The sequence below is a fragment of the Nomascus leucogenys genome, chromosome 1a (genome assembly GCF_006542625.1).
Source record: "Nomascus leucogenys isolate Asia chromosome 1a, Asia_NLE_v1, whole genome shotgun sequence".
In the NCBI taxonomy this organism is placed as follows: Eukaryota; Metazoa; Chordata; class Mammalia; order Primates; family Hylobatidae; genus Nomascus; species Nomascus leucogenys.
In genome coordinates this window covers 75,087,608-75,112,483 of record NC_044381.1, presented here as the reverse complement: position 1 = coordinate 75,112,483, position 24,876 = coordinate 75,087,608, and the positions used below count along the sequence as shown (strand labels likewise).

Sequence of the window (24,876 nt, the reverse complement as noted above, 5' to 3'; positions counted from 1 at the left end):
TTCTTCTTTATTTTAAAGAAATGGAGTCTTGCCATGCTGCCCAGGCTTGAATTGAAGTCTGGGGCTCAAGTAATCCTCTCACCTCAGCCTCAGTAGCTGGGACTACCGGCACAACTTCTCTATTTTGGATAATAGCATCACCAAGCTCTACATCCTCCATGTTAAGCTTCTATTTACTATTAATTTTTTTCTTCAAAATTTCCTTCATGTCCACTTCTTTACAATAATTATACCAGCATTGGGATCCTTATAATTTCAGGCCTAGATTACTACAGCATCTTTTCTACTTCTCTAATCCATTTTATCTAAGACCAGCCTAATTCCTAGCTTTGTTTCATTTTGCCATAGTCATAATCTAAAAAGGGATCCACAACCTGAAAAGCAGGGGAATTGTGTTATTCACAGGCCTGTTAAAATCTGATGAAACTATGGCATTTCTTCCCAGAAAAATGAACAGATGCACACAACACATTTTCTAAGAATTTCTGACACTCCTTCCCCAACACTTCAGGTGTCTTCCATGGCTCCCCTTGCAAGTTTAAACTCCTAAGAGTCTGGCAGAGCCCCCTGAGCATATTCAATTTCCCGTTATAAATTCTGTACTCTACTGGTTACCTCACTGTCAACCTTCAAAAACCTCATGTTCATTTTTGATTCCATGTCTTTGAGGTTATCCTGGATGCTAGAATACATTTCCTCTTCACCACTGCCTATTTAAGTGAATTTCCCCAAAAGGTTTGCAAACTTAGTTGAACTCAAGCTCTACAGTAGGTCAGCATGTAACCTCAGGACTTTGGACGGCCAAGTGAGAGGATTGCCTGAGGCCAGGAGTTCAAGACCAGCCTGGCCAACATTTTGAAACCCTGTCACTATTTTTTTTTTTTTTTTTGGAGATGGAGTCTTGCTCTGTCGCCCCAGCTGGAGTACAGTGGCGTGATCTTGGCTCACTGCAACCTCCGCCTCCCGGGTTCAAGTGATTCTCTTGTCTCAACCTCCCAAGTAGCTGGGATTACAGGCGTGCACTGCCACGCCTAGCTAACTTTTTGTATTTTCAGTAGAGACGGGATTTCACCGTGTTGCCCAGGCTGGTCTCGAACTCTTGAGCTCAAGCAGTCCACCTGCCTCAGCCTCCCAAAGTGCTAGGATTACAGGCGTGGCTCACGCCCAGCAGGAAGCCTGTCTTAATTAACTCAACATCTTCCACACTGTTTAAAACATTCTTGAAAATCTGGGCTGGGCGCGGTGGCTCACGCCTGTAATCCCAGCACTTTGGGAGGCCAAGGCGGGTGGATCACAAGGTCAGGAGTTCAAGACCAGCCTGGCCAAGATGGTGAAACCCCGTCTCTACTAAAAATACAAAAAAATTAGCCGGCCGTGGTGGTGGGCACCTGTAATCCCAGCCACTCGGGAGGCTGAGGCAGAGAATTGCTTGAACCGGGGAGGCAGAGGTTGCAGTGAGCCGAGATCGTGCCACTACACTCCAGCCTGGGCGACAGAGCCAGACTCGTCAAAAAAAAAAAAAAAAAGAAAAGACAATCTGGAAATCTCTGAGATCCTTTCAGGCAGGCTTCGAGGTCAAAATTATTTTCATAAGAATTCAAAGACTTCGGCTGGGTGTGGTGGCTCACACCTGTAATACTAGCATTTTGGGAGGCCTAAGCAGGCAGATCACTTGGGCTCAGGAGTTCGAGACCAGCCTGGGCCACATGGTGGCCACCCTGTCTCTACAAAAAATTTGCCAGGCGTGGTGGCACATGCCTGCAGTCCCAACTACCTTGTGGGGCTGAGGGAGGAGAATAGCTCGAGACCAGGAGGTCGGGTCTGCAGCGAGCTGTAATCACACCACTGCACTCCAGCCTGGGTGACAAAGCGAGATCCTGTGTCCTGCCCCCAAAAAAAGTTTTCTTTAAAAAAAGGAATAATAGGCCGGGTGCAGTGACTCACACCTGTAATCCCATCACTTTGGGAGGCCAAGGCAGGAGGATTACTTGAGCCCAAAAGTTCAAGACCAGCCGAGGCCACACAGTGACAGAGGCCATGTCTCTTTTTTAAAATAAATAAATAAATTTTTTTTTTTAAATAAGAAACTATCATTTGTTCACTTTGGGTGTAGTATCAAAGGACAGATTACATACATCTTTAAAAAGAAGAACTTTTAGGCCGGGCGCCGTGGCTCATGCCTGTAATCCCAGCACTTTTGGAGGCTGAGGCAGGCGGATCACCTGAGGTCGGGAGTTCGAGACCAGCCTGACCAACATGGAGAAACCCTGTCTCTACTAAAAATACAAAATTAGCTGGGCGTTGTGGTGCATGTCTGTAATCCCAGCTACTTGGGAGGCTGAGAGAATCGCTTGAACCTGGGAGGCGGAGGTTGCAGTGAGCCAAGATCGCGCGATTGCACTCCAGCCTGGGCAACAAGAGTGAAACTATGTCTCATTTTTAAAATCCTAGCTTTTTCTTTTTTTGAGACAGAGTCTCTGTTGCTTAGGCTGGAGTGCAGTGGTGCAATCTTGGCTCACTGCAACGTCCACCTGCCAGGTTCAAGTGATTCTCCTGCCTCAGCCTCCCAAGTAGCTGAAACTACAGGCAGGTGCCATCACACCCGGCTAATTTTTTTATTTTTTTTATTTTTTAATAGAGACAGGGTTTTACCATGTTGGCCAGGCTGGTCTCAAACTCCTGACCTCAGGTGATCCGCCCGCCTCAGCCTCCCAAAGTGCTGGGATTACAGGCGTGAGCCACCATGCCCGGCTGCATTTTTTCTTCATTCAGGAAAAAAACACTCGTTTTTAAGGTTTCAATTTTTAAAGATATTTCCTCATCTCTGCATAAATCTGACTTTTTAAAAACATATTTAGGCTGGCCGTGGTGGCTCAGGCCTATAATCCCAGCTCTTTGTAATCAACGAGAAATATAGGACTGGGGCTACTCTCTGGGAGTCCGAGGTGAGCAGATCACTTGAGGCCAGGGGTTTGAGACCAGCCTGGCCAACGTGGCGAAACCCCGTCTCTACTAAAAATGCAAAAATTATCCGGGCATGGTGGCATATGCCTGTAATCCCAGCTACTGGGGAGGCTGAGGCAAGAGAATCACTTGAACCCAGGAGGCGGAGGTTGCAGTGAGCCAAGATCGTGCCACTGCCCTCTAGCCTAGGTGACAGAGTGAGACTCAGGTCTCAAAAGAGAAACAGACATAGAAAAAATCTTTGCTGAATCGAACACGTGACTAATTGCATAAGACATTTAAAACACAAGATATTGAGAAATAAAAAATAACAAGGTCACAAACCTAATGGCTAAGGAAGCCTATGATACAAATCAAGAATTTGAAAATGGAAAACAAAAAGATGATAATGAATGTGATTTATACACTCTGCAACATGGATAATCTAAGTGGATAATCCTGGAATCAACGAGAAATATAGGACTGGGGCTCATGGAAAGCATCTGGCCTAGAAAGAGATCTAGAAATAAGTTGAGATTTGGGGACATATACTAATTTGTACCAAAGTAACATAACAAAGCCTAATCACCAAAAATATATAAAATAAAAGGAGACATGTAATACCTGGTTAAATGTTTCTTACCTACTATTTTCCACAGCCTTCATAGCATATTCAACTTGAAAAACTCTTCCGTCAGGAGAGAATGTAGAGGCTGACAGGTCATACTTAAGGAGAAAAGGGCAACAGTAAGCTTGTATCTTTGGTAGTAATGACCATACAGTTTCTTCCCCTCTAAATGGCTTAAACATCAGGAACCTGTTATATCCCAACAAAGACCTTGCTTTCAAGAGAGGAAAGGGAAACTTGTCAGGGCAGCAACAGTAGCTAAGATAAAGCTATATACCTTAGATTTCAGCTGTTGAAGAGTAATGGATACAAGTCCCAGGTGAAGTCAGAACACTTTTCACACAGACTACAACTCATTTTTGAAAAAGATTAATATGGGGCAGTAGAACCAGCACTGGAGTTTGAACATTTAAATTTGTAATGATAACTCTGCCATTAACAAACTAAAAGACTTCAAACAAATGATTTGGCATTCACCAAGCAGTTAATGAGATGTTAGTCACTATACGGAATACAAAGGTCATCACTCATTCATTAAGTCCTTCAATTTCAAATCAGACATGAATCTAGGTGCTAGAGATACAGCAGTAAATCAGAAAAGGCACTAAGATGAAAATAAAAGAGTAAAGCAATGGAAGGAACTAGTACAGACTACATTATCAGGGAAGGCCTTCTGGGCAGTTATATTTAGGCTGAGTCAAACCTAAATGACAAGGAGCTAGCCATTTAAGATATGAAGGAAAAGTCTTCTTGGCATTTGGCACAAAGATCTTAGGGTAGAAATAAGGCTAGCATAGTCAAGAAACAGAAATAAGGTCACTGTGTCCCAAGCACTGTAAGCAGCAGAAAGAAGAGAAAGCTGTGTTAGGTAGCTGAGGGCCAGATTATGTTGGGTCTTCCAGGCTGGAATAAGGACTTTGTATTTTATTCTAAATGCAATGAGAAATTTAAGCAGGGGGAGTGGTATCACCTACATTTTTAAAAACATCATTCTAGCTTTATGTGGAAAATAAATTGTAGAGAGAACAAAAGAAGCAAAGATAAGGTGTTCCAAAGATAGTGGTAGTAGCTTAGATGAGAGAAGAGGTAGAAGGGAATATTTTTTGAGAGTAAAAAAATAAAAATAATAAAAATAAACTTGCTAGGCCAGGCGTGATGGCTCATGCCTGTAATCCCAGCACTTTGGGAGGCCGAGGTGGGCTGATCACGAGGTCAAGAGATGGAGACCATCCTGGCCAACATGGTGAAACCTCGTCTCTACGAAAAATACAAAAATTAGCTGGGCGTGGTGGTGCGCACCTGTAGTCCCAGCTATTCGGGAGGCTGAGACAGGAGAATTGCTTGAACCTGGGAGGCGCAGGTTGCAGTGAGCCAAGATCGTGCCACTGCACTCCAGCCTGGCAACAGAGCAAGACTCCGTCTCGAACAAAATAAAAATAAAAAAAAAACTTGCTAAAGCATTGGTTCTGGGAGTAAAGTAAAAAAAGGAATTAAAGATGAATCACAGATTTTTTCATATGACCATTCACTGAGCTGAAGACTGTAGTAGATGCAAAATGGCAAGGTGAGGAGAAAACCCAGAACTCTACTTTCACATGCAGAACGAAATGACTATTAAACGATCAAGTGGACAGACATGTCAAGCAGACAAACAAATGTTCATATCTGGAGTTCTTGGGAGAAATGAAGACAGAAGATAAGCCTTCAGCAGTGGTACTTTCTGAGTCTGTTTCCGGATCTGTTAAACCCAGATCATTAACCCTACCATTGTTACTAAAATATCCCACATGGTTACATTATCAAGTATTCTTTAAAAGGTTTGTAGAATGAAATACTATTAATTGAAGGTAATATTAATATAATTGCAAAGTCAGTTTGCTACAAGATTTAATATTGAGCATTTACTTATCCAAGAAAAGTATGGCAGAACTTTAGCATTCATAACCGAATGGATTAAACCATTCCAGACATAAGTTGCCTATTATCAAATTTAGAACACCAGTACTTGAACTTAAGGCTGAGCATGAGAATCTTGTTAAGAAGTAGAAATTGAGGAACTGAGAAACTCATTATTCAATAACTCTAGTGCAAATAACCAATAAATCTCTTAGAAACTATTTTCTATATAGAGAAGTACATAAAAGGAGTAAACTGACTGCACATACGCAATACGTTTAACAAAGGAAAGCCAAACAAGTTAACAAGTCCCACTGCAAAATCCTCAACAGTCTATGAAAAGTCTGAAGCTGTTAAGTTCCTAAGTAACCATTTAAACGTTTACGGAATAAATGCCTACAAGCGCTGTTAGGTAATTTGTACAGGAAAAACGAGAAAGGAAAAACTGAAGGATTCATCAGATTGCTTTTCAGACCATTTTTATTAGTTCTGTTCCGACAGGGTTTCCAGTGACTCAAACTGAGAGGTCTATGATCTGCACACTTAATGACAGAGAAGGCCCGTGAATCAGCAGCATCCTGGGAACTGCAAACGCAGTCCACAAAAAGCACGATCTCCAGACCGTGGAATCCCAAATCTCACTGCCTCGGTGGTTCTCAAGAGAACACACTATTTCAAGCCCCACGAGTTTCCACTTTCGGTTTCCCTAAGTGGCTGAAGAAAGTGACTCAGCAATCCAAAGCGGCTCCAAACCTCACTGCGGCGACGCCAAGCCGGCTACACCTGCGCTGAAAAGCTTCAGGAGTCACGGTCACCTGAGACGCAGGCCTAGCATATAGGGGATAAAGACGACCGGTCTCCAAACAGCTGCAAATGGCCCACCCAGCCGAAGACGGTCTCAGAGCACCCCGGGTCCGCGAACCCCATGTGGTCTGTCCGAGTTCCCTTCAACCCCAATCCTTAGGTTAAACTATTACACCGACAGACAGCGAACTCACCCCGGTGCCGATTGAGCTCATCGTGCTAAACCCAACGGGACGCGTAGGGATTCCAGGCCTGGAGCGCTTCCCCTATACCACAGGATGCCGCAAACTAGTAACAGGCCCGCTCATTGGCTGAACCGCCAACCAATAACCTTTTTCTCTGTGGCTCGTTCCGCGGCTTCGGCCCCGAGGACGAGGAGTATTGTGGGAAAGAAGCGGGACGCGAGAGGCTGGCGGCGCGCATGTGCAGAAGCAATGGAGGCGGGGTTGGGGAAAGCAAAGGCTACTCCTTCAGTTCACGTACTTTGAGCCACTTGGCGTCGTGGTATCTGAGAAGCTGCTCTATTCCTTTCCTTGGAATTATTATTTATCTTTTATGTTATTATTCTCTCCTGACTTTATTCTTTCTTTAGGCCAAAGGGAGAGATGCTCGTATACTCTCACAAAAAGTAGAAAAAGCAGTAGGCGCGAAGTAACCTGTCATCCTCCGCGTCCCGACCCTGACCCCAGAATCTTGATGGCATCCACTTCACCTTCTTATGCTCAGGCTTTCCTGAAGTTTCACTTCAAGGGTATCGTCTTTGAATTCAGCTTAGAATTTTACAGAAGTATTAGTGCTCTTTCTATGAGTATAACGCTTTTTGGTAAGAGTTAAAGATAAGTCTGATTAAAGATATTTTTTGAGCGCTAATATATTCCACGTGTTCAAGAAAAAGCCGTGAACAGAACATACCCCCATTTCTAATGGAATTTCCATTCAGTGGGAAGAAATAGGTAACAATAAATAAGCAAAATAGTAAGAAGGAAGAGTGCTTTAATAGATAATGGAGGTACTAACTTTAGGCAATGTGCTCAGGGAATGACTTTCTGAGTGAGTGATATTTAAAATAGGGTAACAAAAGACGGTGGTTTAGGGAACAGTAAAAATCTTGGCTTGCGCTGGGAACCGTCACGTCAGTGACCTCTCATAATGATTAAGTGGGGAAGAATGACAGGAAGAGAACAAGTGCACATGAGACCAAATCTTGAAGTGGTTTGAATTTTAATCCGATTGTAAATAGGGCATCAGCATTTTTTTTACTCCTAAATATTAATACGTCAGTGTGTATTTTCCCCCAATACAGGAACATTATTTCACATAGACACAGTATTATTGTGAAAATCAGAAAATTAGCAATACTATGATCTATCAACTTTATGCATTTTTTTTTTTTTTTGGTAATTGGCCCAATAACGTCCTTCATAGCAAAAGAAAATCCAAGATCACACCTTGCATACAGTTGTCATGTTTCCAGTCTGCTTTAGTCTGGAAAATAGTTGCTTAGTATTTCTTCAGTTTTCATGGCGTGAACATTTTTGAAGAATACAAATCATTTATTTTGTAGAATATTCCTTAATTTAGGTTTGATTTTTTTGTTATTTGATTCAAGTGATGCATTTATGGCAGGAATACTACAGAAATGACCTTGTATTCATTCATGTCAGAGCATTATATTAGGAGGGACATGATGTTGTTTTATTGCTGATAGGGTTAACTTTGATCACTTGCTGAAGATTTATCCCTGATAATGTTTCATTTTTCCCTTTGTAATTAGTATCTTGTGAGGAAATACTTTGAGAATATGTACACATCCTGTTTACGCCTCAGCATTTCACTCATTAATTCTAATATCTGATGATTCTTATTTGAATTAATTATTACAATGGTTGCCAAATGGTGATTTTCTAATTCCATCATTCTTTTCACATTTATTTTTGGTTTTCTACTGTGAGGTTATCAGGAGTTTTTAAAGCAGGAGAATTACAGGATTTGATTTAAATCATTAAATGAGCTCTTGTTTCTGTGTGAAGAATGATAGCTAAGGGAAAGAAGAGAAGCAGGGATACTAGTTGGAAAGTTACTGCACTTTTCTGAGCTAGCAGTAATGGAGAGTGATTTGGACTAAAGTGGTGGCAGTGGAGGTGGAAAAGTGTAGATGGATTTCAGATGTGTAGGGTGCTATGGTTTGAATGTCCCCTTCAAAACACATGTTGAAATTTAATTGCCAATGTAATGGTATTGTGATGTGGGGCCTTTAAGAGGTGATTAGGTCATGAGGGCACTATGGATGAATGATATTTTCAGAATGGGTTAGTTATCTTGGAAGTGGGTTCCTAATACAGGGATGAATTTCACTGGATTTCAGCTTTCTCTGTCTCACATATTCGCTTGCTCTTCTGATCCTCTGTCATGGGATAACACAGCACAAGGCCCTTGCCAGATGTCAGTGCCATGCTCTTGGACTTCTAAAACCATGAGCCAAATAAACTTTTCTTGTTTATGAATTACCTAGTCTGTGGTATTCTGTTATAGCAGCAGAGTATGGGCTAAGACATAGGGCTTGCAGAATTGGATATAGAAAGTAAGGGAGAAAAAGGAATTTCAGTTGCTTTTTCCTGCTAATGAAGCATTACAATTAATGTTTTTATTCTTGAACAAATCAATAGATAAAAGGACTTGAATGACTTGGAAGACTAGCCACTTAATTTACCTAACCCTTGTTAAAACATTCCAGTTGTAACTTTTTTTTTTTTTTTTTTTTTTTTGAGACTGAATCTTGCTCTGTCACCCAGGCTGGAGTGCAGTGGCATGATCTCTGCTCACTGCAACCTCTGACCTCCGGGGTTCAAGCGATTCTTCTGCCTCAACTGCCCGCGTAGCTGGGATTACAGGTGTGCACCACCATGCCAGGCTAATTTTTGTATTTTTAGTAGAGACCGAGTTTCACCATGTTGGCCAGGCTGATCTCACACTCCTGACCTCAGGTGATTCGCCCTCCTTGGCCTTCCAAAGTGCTGGGATTACAGGCGTGAGCTACTGCACCTGGCCTCTAGTTGCAGTTCTTTCCTGGGGAGTTCGGATTTAGACCAAGATAGTCCAAAAAAGTGGTGAAGAAAGCTAAAGGTTAATAGTTGCGGAAGGGTTGGCCTTGGAGGTAAACCGTAAGTACTCAAAACTTGTTTAGGTATCCAGTTAATCTTTTAATTAACATCATTACTTGTGTGTGATAAACACTATTTGAGTGCCTAGTGCACTCAATATTTATTAATAATTAAGAATTTGGGGGCTCTTTCGGCTGGGCGCGGTGGCTCACGCCTATAATCCCAGCACTTTGGGAGGCCAAGGCAGGTGGCTCACCTGATGTCAGGAGTTTGAGACCAGCCTGACCAACATGGTGAAACCCTGTCTCTACCAAAAATACAAAAATTAGCTGGGCGTGGTGGTGCATGCCTGTAGTCCCAGCTACTCCAGAGGCTGAGGCTGAGGCTGAGGCAGGAGAATTGCTTGAACCCGGGAGGCAGAGGTTGCCGTGAGCTGAGATCACGCCACTGCACTCCAGCCCAGCGAGACTCCCTCTTAAAAGAAAAAAGAAAAAAAGGCCAGGCGTGGTGGCCCACGTCTGTAATCCCAGTCCTTTTGGAGGCCTAGGCGGGTGGATCACCTGAGGTCAGGAGTCTTGAACTCCTGGCCAACATGGTGAATCCCATCTCTACAAAAATTCGCCAGGCATGATGGCGGGTGCCTGTAGTCCCAGCTACTTGGGAGGCTGAGGCAGGAGAATCACTTGAACCTGGGAGGCAGAGGTTGTAGTGAGCCGAGATCATGCCACTGCACTCCAGCCTGGGCGACAGAGCAAGGCAACTCTAAATGTATACTATTTTATGACATACCTTATTATTTTTAAATTGAATACCTCAGGAAATGTGATGCCCAATGTTTCTAGCTTCCAAATACTGTGCTTTGGGGATACTATCCTAAGAATTCTTTATTTTCAGGTTTACAAATTGGTCTTTAACGTGCACTGCTAAGTAGTAGTATAAACACTACACCCCCCTCCATTATCACAGAAATTAGAAGAATTTCTTTTTCTTTTTTTTTGACATGGAGTCTCGCACTGTCGCCCAGGCTGGAGTGCAATGGCGTGATATCGGCTCACTGCAACCTCCGCCTCCCGGGTTCAAGCAACTCTTCTGCCTCAGCCTCGCGAGTAGCTGGGATTACAGGTGCCGGCCACCACGCCCGGCTAATTTTTTGTATTTTTAGTAGAGACGGAGTTGGGGGCGGTGGGGGCGGTGGGGGCGGGGGGGGGGGGGTCACTGTTTTGGCCAGGCTGGTCTCGAACTCCTGACCTCGTGATCCACCCGCCTCGGCCTCCCAAAGTGTTGGGATTACAGGCATCCCGCGCCTGGACAGAATTTCTTGTCTAGAAAGGTTCACCATCATTTCAGAATATATGTATTTCCATATGACATTATTCCAGCGTCTCCTATGGTAATTTGATTAAAACCAGGTTTCTGACCCTTTGCCTCTTAGAGTTCACATTCTTTACCATTAGATTCAGAGACTATAATTCTTTCCTCCCAGCTTCTGTCACTTGAGGAGAATAATAGCACCCTCCAAACGTCCTATCTCTCATTGTCAGACAGTTACTCTAAAGAGACCTTATATTAATTCACTCGAAGCCCCCTTTTCTGAATTTAACTCTCCTTCATCAGACCATACTAAAGAAAATAGCTAAGCCTCGCGGTTGTTCAGGGAAACTAACCTCTCAGAGACTGGACTTTGTTTCTAAATGCGGAGCCCAAACACGTAGGAATCCGGAATGCCATTTGATGGAAGTTGGATGGCCTTGATATGTGTTTATGTAAACAAAACATATTGGTTGGTAAATATTTTTAAACACTTTTGTTAAAAAGATTCAATGACTCTAAAGATTCGCATGTTTTCAATGATCTTTGGATACATATACAAACATTCTTAAATCTAAGTACAATTAAATATTTAGAACGCTCTTAAAAATAATTCTGAAGTGCCGATCTAATAGTACGTTATAAATTTTTTAGAAAAGAAACTACGCGAGGAATATAAAACCATGTAAACACTCCTCAAGAGGTAAAAATGCAAGCTGTTTTGACAAGCGCCCGGCTAGCTCAGTCGGTAGAGCATGGGACTCTTAATCCCAGGGTCGTGGGTTCGAGCCCCACGTTGGGCGGGTAGCCTTTTTTTTTTTTTTTTCTGAAACGTAAACGGTTTCACTAAAGCACTTAAACTACAGAGTTCTTAAGCAGAATTAATTTAAACACTTTCAATATTAACCAGATTCTCCAGTAAAAAGTTAACCTTTTGTAAACGAAACAGGTCACAAACTGCGCAATTGAAATCACACGTCCTCCCCGTGTTCTCCTTAAAACACAGAGGAAACCAAATGCCCACTGTTAAAGACTAGTTTTTTGTGTTACTATGCATACTTGGATAGTTGGTGGTAGAGGGCAGTTTTAATTGTTATCTTAACAAACCTATGAGCCCCTCATTTTGGCTGCTCTTCTAAAATTTAAGAGACCGGATGTAAAAACATTCAGAGGCACCTGAGGACTCCGAAGAAAAAGAACCAATTTATCCTTCTCTGTTTTTCTTCCTCTCTCTCTCTCTCTCTGTCCTTTTTCCTCCTCTCAATATGGAGTGTATCCCTGAAGAAATATATAGTGAAAAATAGTTCTTTTTGTAGTGAGATTTATACCACTAGTGCATACATCAAGTTTTCTTCCATTTTTCTTGGGGATGGATACTAGGAAATTAAGATTCTAGTAAAGGCTCTTTAAAGACGTACAAAACAACTGAGATGTGAAAATTAGGATAGGCAATTGGATATGTGAGGGAGGAAAGTTTTCCGCCTTCTCCCCTTTGCACTGAGAACTGTGAAGTCAGCAGAATGTCCTCGCCCACTCGGACCACCACAGCCAGACACATTCCAGGATCCCACCCGCCAGACCACGTAGGTGAACGGTTTATGCTCCTTCCTACCTGAAGCCAACCCTACCTAAAGCACTGGATCCTGTACCCTCCACGTGTCATCCCCCAGCCCTCTACTAAAGGATCAATTTTTCTCCCTTCTTGATTTTTCCGTTCAACACACAAACATGCTGTTATTTATCTTAAAAACTTCGACCTAGTTTCCTCACAGGCTGCCATTCTATTTCTCGGTTCCCCTGTGTAGCAAAAGCCCATCCCCTTTTGCCTAAGCTCGTTTCCCCTCCCTCCCATCTCTTAACCCTGACAATGCCCTTCAGCCATAGACCAAAAACAAAACAAAACAACAAAACAAAAAAACACCCAGAAAACCCCCACACCTGTTGACAAATACGTTTAGTTTATTACTCATGGCAACAAGGGAGAAGTGTGGGGTGATTCAGTAAGATGGTGATTATAGGATCTTGGCTTTTGTTGGGTAATTTGGGGGAGGGTCTAAGTAAGTAGGGGTTCTGAATTGGGTGCTCTCAGAAAACCAGGGCAATTCTAGGATCTGAAATCTTATCTATAAGGATGGCAGACTAAAGGAGGGATAAAGGTGAAACTGATAAAGTAAGTCACTCCTTTAGCAAGAGGGATGCTTGGTGTTTTGAGTTGGACAGTGACCAACTTGTCTGAAGTGTATGTTATGTGAAAAACAGAAGAAAAGCATAGTTTGCTGAAAGCGTCATATCAATCTGTAATAGCATTGAGGCTTACCTGTATTAGATTAGTTCCCAGATGTCAGGCACTTCTTGCTCTTCTCAACCCACCCTAGTCAGGACTTCCTGCCCCTCCCGGCACACCCCACTAGTCTACTAAACTGTACATGAAAAGGTCATCATTCATCTCCACAAAATCGAATTGTTAATTGCAAGGTCTAATTTACTTGGACTATCAGAAATTTATTACAAATTCGATCACTCCATGCTGGATCCGCATCTCCCCCTTGGCTTCCAGGACACTAACGCTTTCTTGTTTTCTGCCCTATCTCACCAGCTACTTCCTTTCCTACTCCTATCTCTTCACTTGGGAGTGCTCCAGGGATGGATGAGTCCTTGGTCCTCTTCTCTATCCACACTCATGCACTTGGTCATCTCGCAGTTTTAAATACCAGATACTTGCTGATGATTCACAACTTTTTTTTTTTTTTTTGAGACGGAGTCTCACTCTGTCGCTCAGGCTAGGGTGCAGTGGCATGATCTTGGCTCACTGCAACTGCCGCCTCCCGGGTTCAAGCAATTCTCCTGTCTCAACCTCCCGAATAGCTGGGACTACAGGCACCCACCACCACACCCGGCTAATTTTCGTATTTTTAGTAGAGATAGGATTTCACCATATTGGTCAGGCTGGTCTCGAACTCCTGACCTCCAATGATCCACCCGCCTCGGCCTCCCAAAGTGCTGGGATTACAGGCATGAGCCACCGTGCCCGGCCGATTCAAAACTTTTAAGAGATCCCAGATCTCTCTCTTAAATATTAAACGTCTATATCCATTTGGATGTGTAGTCGATATCTCACACTTAACATGTACAAAGCTAATTCTTGATCTTTGCCCCAAAACTTGTTTCTCCTGTAGTTTTCCTTTTTTTCCCCATTAACGGTAACACCATCCTTCTAGTTGCATGGATGAAAAATATTGGAAACATTATTGACTCTTATCTCTCCAACCCCATTGTGAAAGTGTCTTTCAATATTCCCCTCCCATATTGACTGTGAGCTTGGCCATGTGACTAACTTTGGCTAATAGGACAACAGAAAGCATTATGCAAACAGTGTCTTGAGGAGAACTCACACAATGGAGCTTGGATCCAAGCTGCCAAGTAACAAATCAGTATTCTGAGACCACCATGCTGAGAGAGCCTAGGCCAGCCATGTGGAGAGAAGCATGTGGAAGACAGAGAAGGCATGTGGAGAGCACTGATACTGAGACTTGTAAACAAGGCTGTCCTAGACCTTCCATCCCAGCACACCAATTAAATACAGCCAGGTGGCTATCTCCAGCTCATACTACGTGGAACAGAACTGCTCACCTGAGTCTTGCCTGAATTCTGACCCACAAAACCATAAGCAAATAGGATTCATATTGTTTTAAGCTACAAACTTTTAGAAGTTTGTTACATAGCAATAGGTAACTGAAACATCCACGTAAGATCTATCAGGAAATCCTGTTGGTCTACCTTCCATGTATCCAGAATCAGGCTTCTCATCTTTACTGCTAGCACCCTGGTTTAAAACATCATCTCACTGGGATTACTGAAATGGTTTCTTAACTGATTTTCCTGCTTCAGTTTGTCTCTCTAAACTCTATTCTTAACGCAACATCCAGAATAATCCGGTTTAAACAAGCCAGATCTTGTTATTCCACTCAAAACCCTCCAAGGGCACCCTGTTTCACTCAGTAAGATGTATCCTTACAAGATATCCACCCACTCCCCCATCTACTATTGCTTTTCTTCTCCTTGCTCATGCTACACAAGCCAAATTGGTCTCCTTGTCAATCCTGGAATATGTTAGGCATGCCTTTCCTTAGGAGTGTTTTTTTTTTTTTTTTTTTTTTTTTTTCGAGACAGGGTCTCACTCTGTCACCCAGGCTGGAGTGCAGTGGTGTGATCTTGGATCACTGCAGCCTCTGCATCCCGGGTTCAAGCAATCCTCCTGCCTCAGCCTCCGGAGTAGCTGGGATTACAGGCATACAGGACCACACCTGGCTAATTTTTGTATTTTTGGTAAACATAGGGTTTCACCATGTTGGCCAGGCTGGTCTTGAACTCCTGACCTCAAGTGATCCACCCGCCTCAGCCTCCCAAAGTGCTGGGATTACAGGGATGGGCCACCACAACCAGCTTCCTCTTCTTACAAAGATGCCAGTCTTACTGGATCGGGGTGCCACCCTAATGATCGCATCTTAATTCGACTACATCTGCAACTCTATTTCCAAATTAGGTCACGTTCACAAGGTACAGGGGTTGGGACTTCAACCTATCTTTTTGAGGGACATAATTCAACCTATAACAGAGGGCTACATTCCTTAACTTCAGCCACTAGTTGTCTGCTACTTTATAGCTAGTTTTAAAGCTCTATTTCAGTCACAGATCCTGTTTTTGATATTATTCAATGATGAAAACTTCTCATAAATAATCTAAATTCACCAAAATATGAGATCAATATAAATGTAAAGTTCATGTTTACTGAAAAAAGAGATGTTAATAAAATAGTAAATCCATCCAATTGGCAATTAATACCATACCTATTCCTGGCAATCCTCCTGGGAGGTTTCAAAGTTAAGAAATAGACAAGCCTTGTTCCAATGGAGCTTATATTCCAGAAAAGAAGATAAAACCTCTGTCGAAACGATTACAAGGTAAAAGTTAGAAGTGCCCCAATTACGGATACTGTGCTTAAGGAAAGAGTGCTATGGAAGAGCAGTAGGACTAGAGGACACAGGTATCCCGAAAGAATGAAGCCAGCAAAATTTCAACAAGAGGTAGTTCATTAAAAACAAATGAAAAAATAAAATAAAAGTTAAATGATTGAGTACATATGTCAAGAACCTCTGCCTTGAGAAGATTATAATAAAGCACAAACGCAAAGATTAATGGCATTGTGACTACATTTTTATAAAGCAGCTGTAACCTTATATAAAAATGAAGTATCTTTTTTCTTAGAAATGTAGAATTGCTCATTAAAAAAACTGTAAAGTTAAAAAGTGAACATTTCCACATTTTGCTTAACAAATGCTTGACTATGTTACCAAACATTCTCAGTCCAAAGATCAAATATATTTCTGGAAAAACAACATTATTATAATATGGACACCATAAATATATTTTTTAAATGGACCCATGTTAGTATTTGAAATAACTGGTAATGGTTAACACTATTTATGCTTTAAATGGAGTAACTGCTGGAAACACATTTAACGAGCCCAGAACAGGTTATGTGAACTGTGGAGTAATACTATTCTTTTCGAAAAACAAGCAACATAGGCCAGGTACTCTGGTTCATGCCTGTAATCCCAGCACTTTGGGAGGCCGAGGCAGGTGGATCACGAGGTCAGGAAATCGAGACCATTCTGGCTAACATGGTGAAACCCTGTCTCTACTAAATATACAAAAAATTAGCCAGGTGTGGTGGTGGGCGCCTGTAGTCCCAGCTACTCAGGAGGCTGAGGCAGGAGAATGGCGTGAACCCGGGAGGCAGAGCTTGCAATGAGTGGAGATCGCGCCACTGCACTCCAGCCTGAGTGACAGAGCGAGACTCCGTCTCAAAAAAAAAAAAAAAAAAAACAGCCACATAACAAACTTCCAAAATCAAACTGCTTTACTATACTTTATTGATATAAATACAACAAATTTCAATAAGCACCAGCTACCATTTTACCACTACACAAGAAACAAAGCCAAAAGAATTATATATTAATGCAAAGAGTAAACACACAATGCTTTCACTTCCACTATAGTCCTCTATAACAAAACATCCTACATACTTTGTACAATTTGCTTATAATTGGTTAAATATTTGATATGAAGCAAGGTTGATTTTTAATCAAACTTCTATTTCTCAGTGGAAAACGCTCTCTTCATCAGAGGTGGTTGAGTTTTCCCGACATCAAACATCATTTCCAAAGGTGGGTTATTGAGAGAACACCAATCAGGTATACGGCCCGTCTGATTATAATATTCCTTTGAAACAGAACGGCTCCCAAGTATATCTTGTAATGCTCCAAAAATAGCCCCTGTGTGACAAAAATATTTTTTATAGCTAAGATGAAAACTTTTACCCCAGAAAACTTTATGTACATATACATCTACTTCACTATATGACAAAAGTGGACTGGTAAAATTCAGCAATGCATAGCCACAATCTTCAAAGTAATTCCAGTTAAGCCATTCTTTATTTTACATTTTGAATAATAGGGTAAGCCATAACTCCGTGTTAAAGTAATTGAAATGGCCTTTAGCAAATAATAGTGAATATGATAACAAGTATTATTGCATTTAAAAGCAAGTGAGATAGAGTGGAGTGAAAGTATTTTCAACTTTGTGTAAATACAATAAATAAGATTCTGAGTTTTCTCTCTCACAACTAAGGTTACATATCAATAAATAAAATGTTACTGCAAAACCCAATACACATCATCATAATGTCCTAACATTCTATACTGAAGACCTTATTAAGACCCACAAGGCAGTCTTTTAAAAACAATTCCGTTACTAAATCAATTTGTCTTAGATCAAAACTACGTTGACCAAATTCTATTTTACAAGAAATAATATAACATTCATTTTAAAATGTCATAGTACTTTGTTTTTCTCTCTGAATGTACAATCCTGATACCTTCTAGCTCTAACTGCATCATAAAACACGTATCAGAACGTATATAAATGTACATATTCATAATTGTTTTTCCCTTCAAAGTAGTTACAGCTGACTCTTGAACAATGCAGGGATTAAGAGTGTGGACCCCCAAGCAGTTGAAAATCCATGTATAATTTTTGACTCCCCCAAAACTTAACTACCAATAGTCTACTGTTGACTGAGAAGTCTTACCAATAACATGAATAGTCGATTAACACGTAAACAGACCAGTATCTATATATATATTTTTATACATTCATAATGTATCTTTTTCTTAATTTTTTTTGATATTTCTAGGCTACGTGGTTTGTCTATGTTTTTTCAAATTGTTGCAAATCTCCAAAATTTTTCCAGCATATTTCCTAAAAACAGCATATGGGTGGACCCACATAATTCAAACCCATGTTGTTCAAGGGTCAACTGTACTTATTAGGTTAATTGCTTATTTCAGTGAAACCATCACTACTTAAAACATTTAATGAACTCAGTCACAAACATAGTCATAAATTAAGGGGCCAGTTTTCATATGTGGCTCACTAGCTTTGGAAGACATTAAAATAAACATTTTAAGAAATGGTAAGCTGGGTGCAGTGGCTCATACCTATAATCCCAGCACTTTGGGAGGCCGAGGCAGGCAGATCACCTGAGTTCAGGAGTTTGAGACCAGCCTGACCAACATGGAGAAACCCCGTCTCTACTAAAGATACAAAAAACTTAGCCAGGTGTGGTGGCGGGCGCCTATAATCCCAGCTACTAGGGAGGCTGAGGCAGGAGGATTGCTTGAGCCTGGGAGGCGGAGGTTGCAGTGAGCTGGGATCATGCGATAGCACTCCAGCTGGATGGGCAACAAGGATGAAACTACGTCTCAAAAAAAAAAAGAAAGAAAGAAATGGTAGCATCACTGGAATGAATTCATAGCTTTCACTATTTTGAGGGATGACTTTAACTAAATGAGGACGTTTACTTAATATCACAGTGCAAATGCCAAGAGAAATAGATATAAAATTCTGAAAATTAATATAATTTAAGAAAAAGTCAGCTGGGCGTGCTGGCTCATGCCTGTAATCCCAGCACTTTGGGAGGCCAAGGTGGGTGGATCACGAGGTCAAGAGATTGAGACCATCCTGGCCAACATGGTGAAACTCCGTCTCTACTAAAAATACAAAAATTAGCTGGGCGTGGTGGTGCGCGCCTGTAGTCCCAGCTACTTGGGAGGCTGAGGCAGGAGAATTGCTTGAACCTGGGAGGCGGAAGCTGCAGTGAGCCGAGATTGCGCCACTGCACTCCAGCCTGGCGACAGTGAGACTCCGTCTCAAAAAAAAAAAAAAAAAAGAAAGAAAGAAAAAGTCAGTGTTAGTTCTATATATAAAGTGGGCAATTCTGAACCCTGAATGATTTATTCTAATATATCCATTAATAGTGTCATTCAGAGACCAAATACTATATAATCATTATATTTTAAAAGTGAAATTCTTACCTCCCAACCAGGCCACACAATTAGCTTTTGCAGGTGGAGTATGAATTCGAAATGTCTTAGTGCCAAGTGCTTTTTTATATTTTGGTTTTTCTACCAAATACCTTATTTCTGCAAGCAATCTGTGGAGAAATCCTGGCAACATAGAAGTGCCACCTATGACTACCAAATTCTCTGCTAGTTGCTTCCTGGTGTCTATCGGACACTGTTATTAAAAAGAAAAAAAGAAGGATTTATTCTGAACTGTACAAACAATGCTTGACTGAACTTAAGAAAATATACATATTATATGTACTATTATTATACATATTATTATTATTATACTACAGATTAAACAGGTGATCGTTTGTATCACAAAAAGGGCCACAGCAAGGTTTCTTTCACGTAGCAAATATAACCACCATAAAAATACTGCCAAATATATACATAAACTTTAAAGATTTAAAAATATTTTAAAGTCTAAAAGCATAGAATTTTACATCCCATAGGGCATATGTGAGTGTTCTCACTGTCAGGGCAGCAATGATTAAGTAGGGCAAAGAGCATGAGAAGAAATAGCTTCTCTTTTTTGGGGTAAGGGAAGTATGTGGAAATTTAATTTTTCTAAGGTGTATTCACAGTGCCAGTTGTTAAGTGGGAAGATAACACTCCTAGAAAAATTATGGTTCTACATTAGTTCTCTTTAAGAGTTAGCAATGATAAGGTCCTTCAATGAATGGAGCCCTAGAGGTAAACATATCTTCCAAGGCAATGGTATTTCATGCGAAGTCCTATAATTACATAGTCATTAAACAAAAGAGACATATTATTACCATATGTCCTATGGAATTTAAAATTGAATACTATACAACCCTGAATTGGAAGGAACCACAAGCCACACTAGGTACAAAATAAAAATCTGGTCCCTGGTCTTAAAAGAATGCACATGTCGCTGGGCTTGGTGGCTCACGCCTGTACAGCCCTTTGGGAGGCCGAGACAGGTGGATCACCTGAGGTCGGGAGTTCAAGACCAGCCTGACCAACATGGAGAAACCCCATCTCTACCAAAAATACAAAATTAGCCAGGCATGGTGGCACATGCCTGTAATCCCAGCTATTCGGGAAGCTGAGGCAGGATACTCACTTGAACCCAGGAGGCGGAGGTTGCGGTGAGCCAAGATCATGCCATTGCACTCCAGCCTGGGAAACAAGAGCAACACTCTGTCAAAAAAAAGAAAAAAAAAAGGCCAGGTGCGGTGGCTCACGCTTGTAATCCCAGCACTTTGGGAGGCCGAGGTGGGCGGATCACAAGGTCAGGAGTTCAAGACCAGCCTGGCCAACATGGCGAAATCCTGTCTCTAAAAAATGCAAAAATTAGCCGGGCAAGGTGGTGGGTGACTGTAATCCCAGTTCCTCAGGAGGCTGAGGCAGGAGAATCACTTGAACCCGGGAGGCAGAGGCTGCAGTGAGCTGAGATCGCGCCACTGCACTCCAGCCTGGGTGACAGAGCGAGACTTTGTCTCAAAAAAAAAAATAAAAATGCACATGTCCATGGCACTCATTATCCTGGGGTTTGGAATGTTGTAGATACCCTTTCTCAGTGCCAGAGTAAAACTCATGAACTATAAAATTTTAAAATGAAAGTTTAAAAAGTTAAAAAAAGGACCGTATTCTGTAAAAATAAATAAAATTTAATAAGCAGATTAGTTGTTGACACATATTAAAAATAATATGTGACAAGGATTGCTAGTTGCCTAAAATAACATTTAAAATTTATATTTAAAGGACTGTGATAATAAAGGTAATTTTTTGACAAGATAAAATACCTGTATAAGGGAATCCAATATTAAAGTGGCAACTGATTGCTCTTCATTATCTTGTTCAAAAAGAATTTCCACGACTGAATCCCTAATGGGATTTGAAAAAGAGAGCTTTCTGTTGGTGTCACGTATTATAATATTACACAGAATATACCATTATTTCCATTTACATAGTATTTTTAAGTACCAATACTACATTAACAAAGAATAATTATTAAAATACAAGGTGTTCTCATTTGTAAATGGAGAGGATAACAATGCCTCCCTCGCAGGGGTTGAGGTGAAGATGCAATGAGTTAATAGAACAGGGCCTGGCACATAGAAGGCATTCCCTAAATTGTTAGCTGTTACTATTATTATGTATAGATTTACGTTTATTTGGTGTCCAATTATAACTCCCCAAACCTAATAAGAGAAAAGAAATATTCTATGGAAGTTAGTAAGATTCAACAAGCAGATTAGCTAGTGATACAAGAGATTTACAAGCAACCACCCCCCATTTCTTTGTTTTTTAAAATACAAGGATCACTAGTTGCTTAATAAAATATCCATTTTCCAGTTTAATCTCAAATTAAAATTACTCTATTTTTGGTAGCATGAGGAAGATCTTTGTGGTGATGAAAGAGTTCTATATTTTTTAAAAAATTATATATGTATTATATTTAAGGTACACAACATATTTTGATATATACATATATATACACACACACATAATAATTACTACATTCAAGCAAACTAACCTATCCATCACCTTCCATAAGTAGTAAGAGCACCCAAAATCTATTCTTTTTTTTTTAGACAGAGTCTTGCTCTGTTGCCCAGGCTGGAGTGCAAGTGGCGTGATCTTGGCTCACTGCAAGCTCCGCCTCCTGGGTTCACGCCATTCTCCTGCCTCAGTCTCCCGAATAGCTGGGACTACAGGCGCCCGCCACCGCGCCCGGCTTATTTTTTGTATTTTTAGTAGAGACGGGGTTTCACCATGTTAGCCAGGATGGTCTCGATCTCCTGACCTCGTGATCCGCCCACCTCGGCCTCCCAAAGTGCTAGGATTACAGGCGTGAGCCACTGTGCCCAGCCCCAAAATCTATTCTTAGCAAATTTTCAGTATAGAATACAGTGTTACTAACTAAAGTCCTCATGCTGTACGTTAGATCTCTAGGCTTATTCATCACTCATAACTGCAAGTTTGTGTCCTTTGACCCTCTCCTCATTTCCTTCCCCTCCTAACTCCTAACAACCACTGTTTTACTCTCTGTTTCTAGATATTTGACTTTTTTTTTAGATTCCACATATAAAAGTGAGATCAAGCAGTATTTTTCTTTCTGTCTGGCAATAGTTCTGTATCTCCATTGTTGTAGTGACTGTAGAAATCTACACATGATAAAATAACACAGAACTGACATATATTTTATGCCAATGCCAACTTACTAGTTTTGATATCATATTATAGTTATATAAGATGTTTAACCATTGGGAGAAACTGAAAGGGTATATGGGACCTCTCTGTATTATCTTTTACAACTGCCTATCTGTAGGATTTGAAAATAAAAAAAGATAAAACTCCATTTTTAAGCTGGATATATTGTGCCTCCACCCCAACCCACTAGTTAAAACATTGTATTTACCAGCCTCTGGCCAGATGCAATGACTCATGCCTATAATCCCAGCATTTCAGGAGGCTGAGGCAGTGCAGGGGAATGGCTTGAGGCCAGGAATTCGAGACCAGCCTGAGCAGCACAGTGAGACCTCATCTCATAAAAAAACAACAACAACAAAAAAAACAAAAACGTCTTTCTTGCAACTAGATGTAGTTAAGTACCAGACAATGAGATGGAGGCAGAAGTAATATGTCGGACTTTTTTTTTCCCTTTTGAGACAGAGTCTCGCTCTGTGCAATGGTGTGATCCTGGATCAGCCTCCCAGGTTCAAGCGATTCTCATGTCTCAGCCTCCCAAGTAGCTGTGATTACAGGCCTGTGCCACCTCGCCCAGCTCATTTTTTGTATATTTTCAGTAGAGATGGGGTTTCGCTACGTTGGCCAGGCTGGTCTCGAACTCCTGGCCTCAAGCGATCTGCCTGCCTCAGCCTCCCCAAAGTGTTGGGATTATAGGCATGAGCGGTGGCACCCGGCCTATGTTGGACTTTTAATTAAGAGTTAAGTACTTTCTTCTTTCCCTTCTTAGGACTACCTGCTTGAAACAAAAACATGGTAGCTACAACTCCAACAGCCATCCTGGACCTCAAGGACAAGGGCTACATCTCAGAGATGATAGATGGAAAGATGTTTGGGTCTCTAATATGAGATGATAATATAATCCCTGGATGATCTACCTCTGAACTTCTTTTTTCCTTTAATTTCAAATTTTTTGAGATAGGGTCTTGCCCTGTTGCCCAAGCTGGAGTGCAATGGCACAATCTCAGCTCACCACAACCTCTACATCCCAGGCTCAAGCAATCCAACAGCACTGGCATCCCAAGGTGCTGGGATTACAGGTGTGAGCCACTGCACCCAGCCTTGAACTTCTTTTAAGTGAGATAAACTTCTAACTTGTTGAAGCCACTATTTTCAGGTTTGTATAACTGTGGCCAAACCAAATCCTAACCAACGCAATACAAAATTAACTATACATATACAGGTATAAACTCTATTTTTTATAAAATTGGGATATTATGCATAACTATTTTAAAGCTTTTAAAAATCCTTTTCAAAACATAAAATCCTCTTCATGAGACTCAATCTACTAGCTATTTTTTTCCACTCCATTAAAGTATACTAACTGAGGCCTGCAGTATGCCGAACAGGCATAGCTGGTCAGGCCCTTGCCACTATGCCTGCAGACTTCTTCCACCAGTTGAGCTGCATGCTTACAAAGAGTCACTCTTCTTTTTCCAAATCTTTTGTCAGCTGATTTGATATTAAAATTACATAACTTAACAATTATTAACCAATGAAATATTAAGGTAGAAAACAAGTTGTTCTTTCTATGAATGTTGAAAGCTTTGGAAAGACAATTTTTAAAAATATTTGTAACATAGATGAGACAACTGTAAAGGTCTAGAAGAAAATAACTAGATGGATTCTGTTTATTTTTAATAGAGATGGGGTTTCACCATATTGGCCAGGCTGGTGTCAAACTCCTGACCTCAAGTGATCCACCCACCTTGGCCTACCAAAATGTGGGGATTACAGGCATGAGCCACCACGCCCAGCCAACTAGATGGATTCTGTACCAAGACTGATTCCTAGTAACTTTAAGCTCTTACTGTACTTATAAAAAGAAAAAAAAAAGCTGGAAATCATAAATTATGAATTACTGGTTTATATAATTTTAAGTCAGAACTCTATAAGCAGACTTAGCCTCAAAGAAAAGGTCTTGGAAAAACATAAATACACATAAATTTTAAGTTAAAATAAAATGTTTAGTATACAATTTTTTATAATGGTCCTTTACTTTAAATAACCCTTTTTTTGCTTCACCAACCAACTACTGGTCAGTATTGTGTCTAATTAGAAGGTTTCAATGGAACTATACCTTTTGGTAGAAACAACACGTTAGGCTGGGTGCGGTGGCTCACACCTATAATCCCAGCACTTTGGGAGGCCAAGACAGGTGGATCACCTGAGGTCAGGAGTTCGAGACCAGCTTGACTAACATGGAGAAACCTCGTCTCTACTAAAAATACAAAAATTAGCTGGGGGTAATGCGCACGCCTGTAATCCCAGCTACTCGGGAGGCTGAGGCAGGAGAATTGCTTGAACCCAGGAGGTGGAGGTTATGGTGAGCCGAGATCACATCATTGCATTCCAGCCTGGGCAACAAGAGCGAAACTCCACCTCAAAAAAAAAAAAAAAAAAAAAAACAAACACACACACACACACACACACAAAAACAAAACACAAAAAACATGTTAGTAAACGTAAATTAATTGGGTTTGGAATGTAAGACATACTGGCTTCCTTTATT

At 41.0% G+C, this 24,876-nt stretch overlaps 2 protein-coding genes and 1 non-coding gene across 4 annotated transcripts in view; 1 reads left to right on the top strand and 2 right to left on the bottom strand.

Moving 5' to 3' along the window:
• The window catches only part of PSMA3 (proteasome 20S subunit alpha 3), a 28,622-nt gene extending 20,807 nt beyond the window's left edge, over nt 1–7,815 (bottom strand). Inside the window, exons 1-2 of the mRNA XM_003267735.4 lie at nt 6,466–7,815; nt 3,587–3,669 (exon numbers count right to left, since the gene is read on the bottom strand). Of these exons, the coding sequence (XP_003267783.1) occupies nt 3,587–3,669; nt 6,466–6,486 (104 nt within the window). The 5' untranslated portion in view covers nt 6,487–7,815. The remainder of the gene's footprint in view (nt 1–3,586; nt 3,670–6,465) is intronic.
• A 3,595-nt stretch (nt 7,816–11,410) lies between these two features.
• TRNAK-CUU lies at nt 11,411–11,483 on the top strand. Its single transcript has one exon. It is a non-coding gene; the product is annotated as a tRNA-Lys (tRNA).
• A 5,102-nt stretch (nt 11,484–16,585) lies between these two features.
• The window catches only part of ACTR10 (actin related protein 10), a 35,708-nt gene continuing 27,417 nt past the window's right edge, over nt 16,586–24,876 (bottom strand). For both annotated transcript variants that reach the window (XM_030811221.1, XM_030811225.1), the window contains 3 exons: nt 20,918–20,999; nt 19,116–19,317; nt 16,586–17,015 (listed from right to left, as the gene is read on the bottom strand). In XM_030811221.1, the coding sequence (XP_030667081.1) occupies nt 16,834–17,015; nt 19,116–19,317; nt 20,918–20,999 (466 nt within the window). In that variant the 3' untranslated portion in view covers nt 16,586–16,833. The remainder of the gene's footprint in view (nt 17,016–19,115; nt 19,318–20,917; nt 21,000–24,876) is intronic.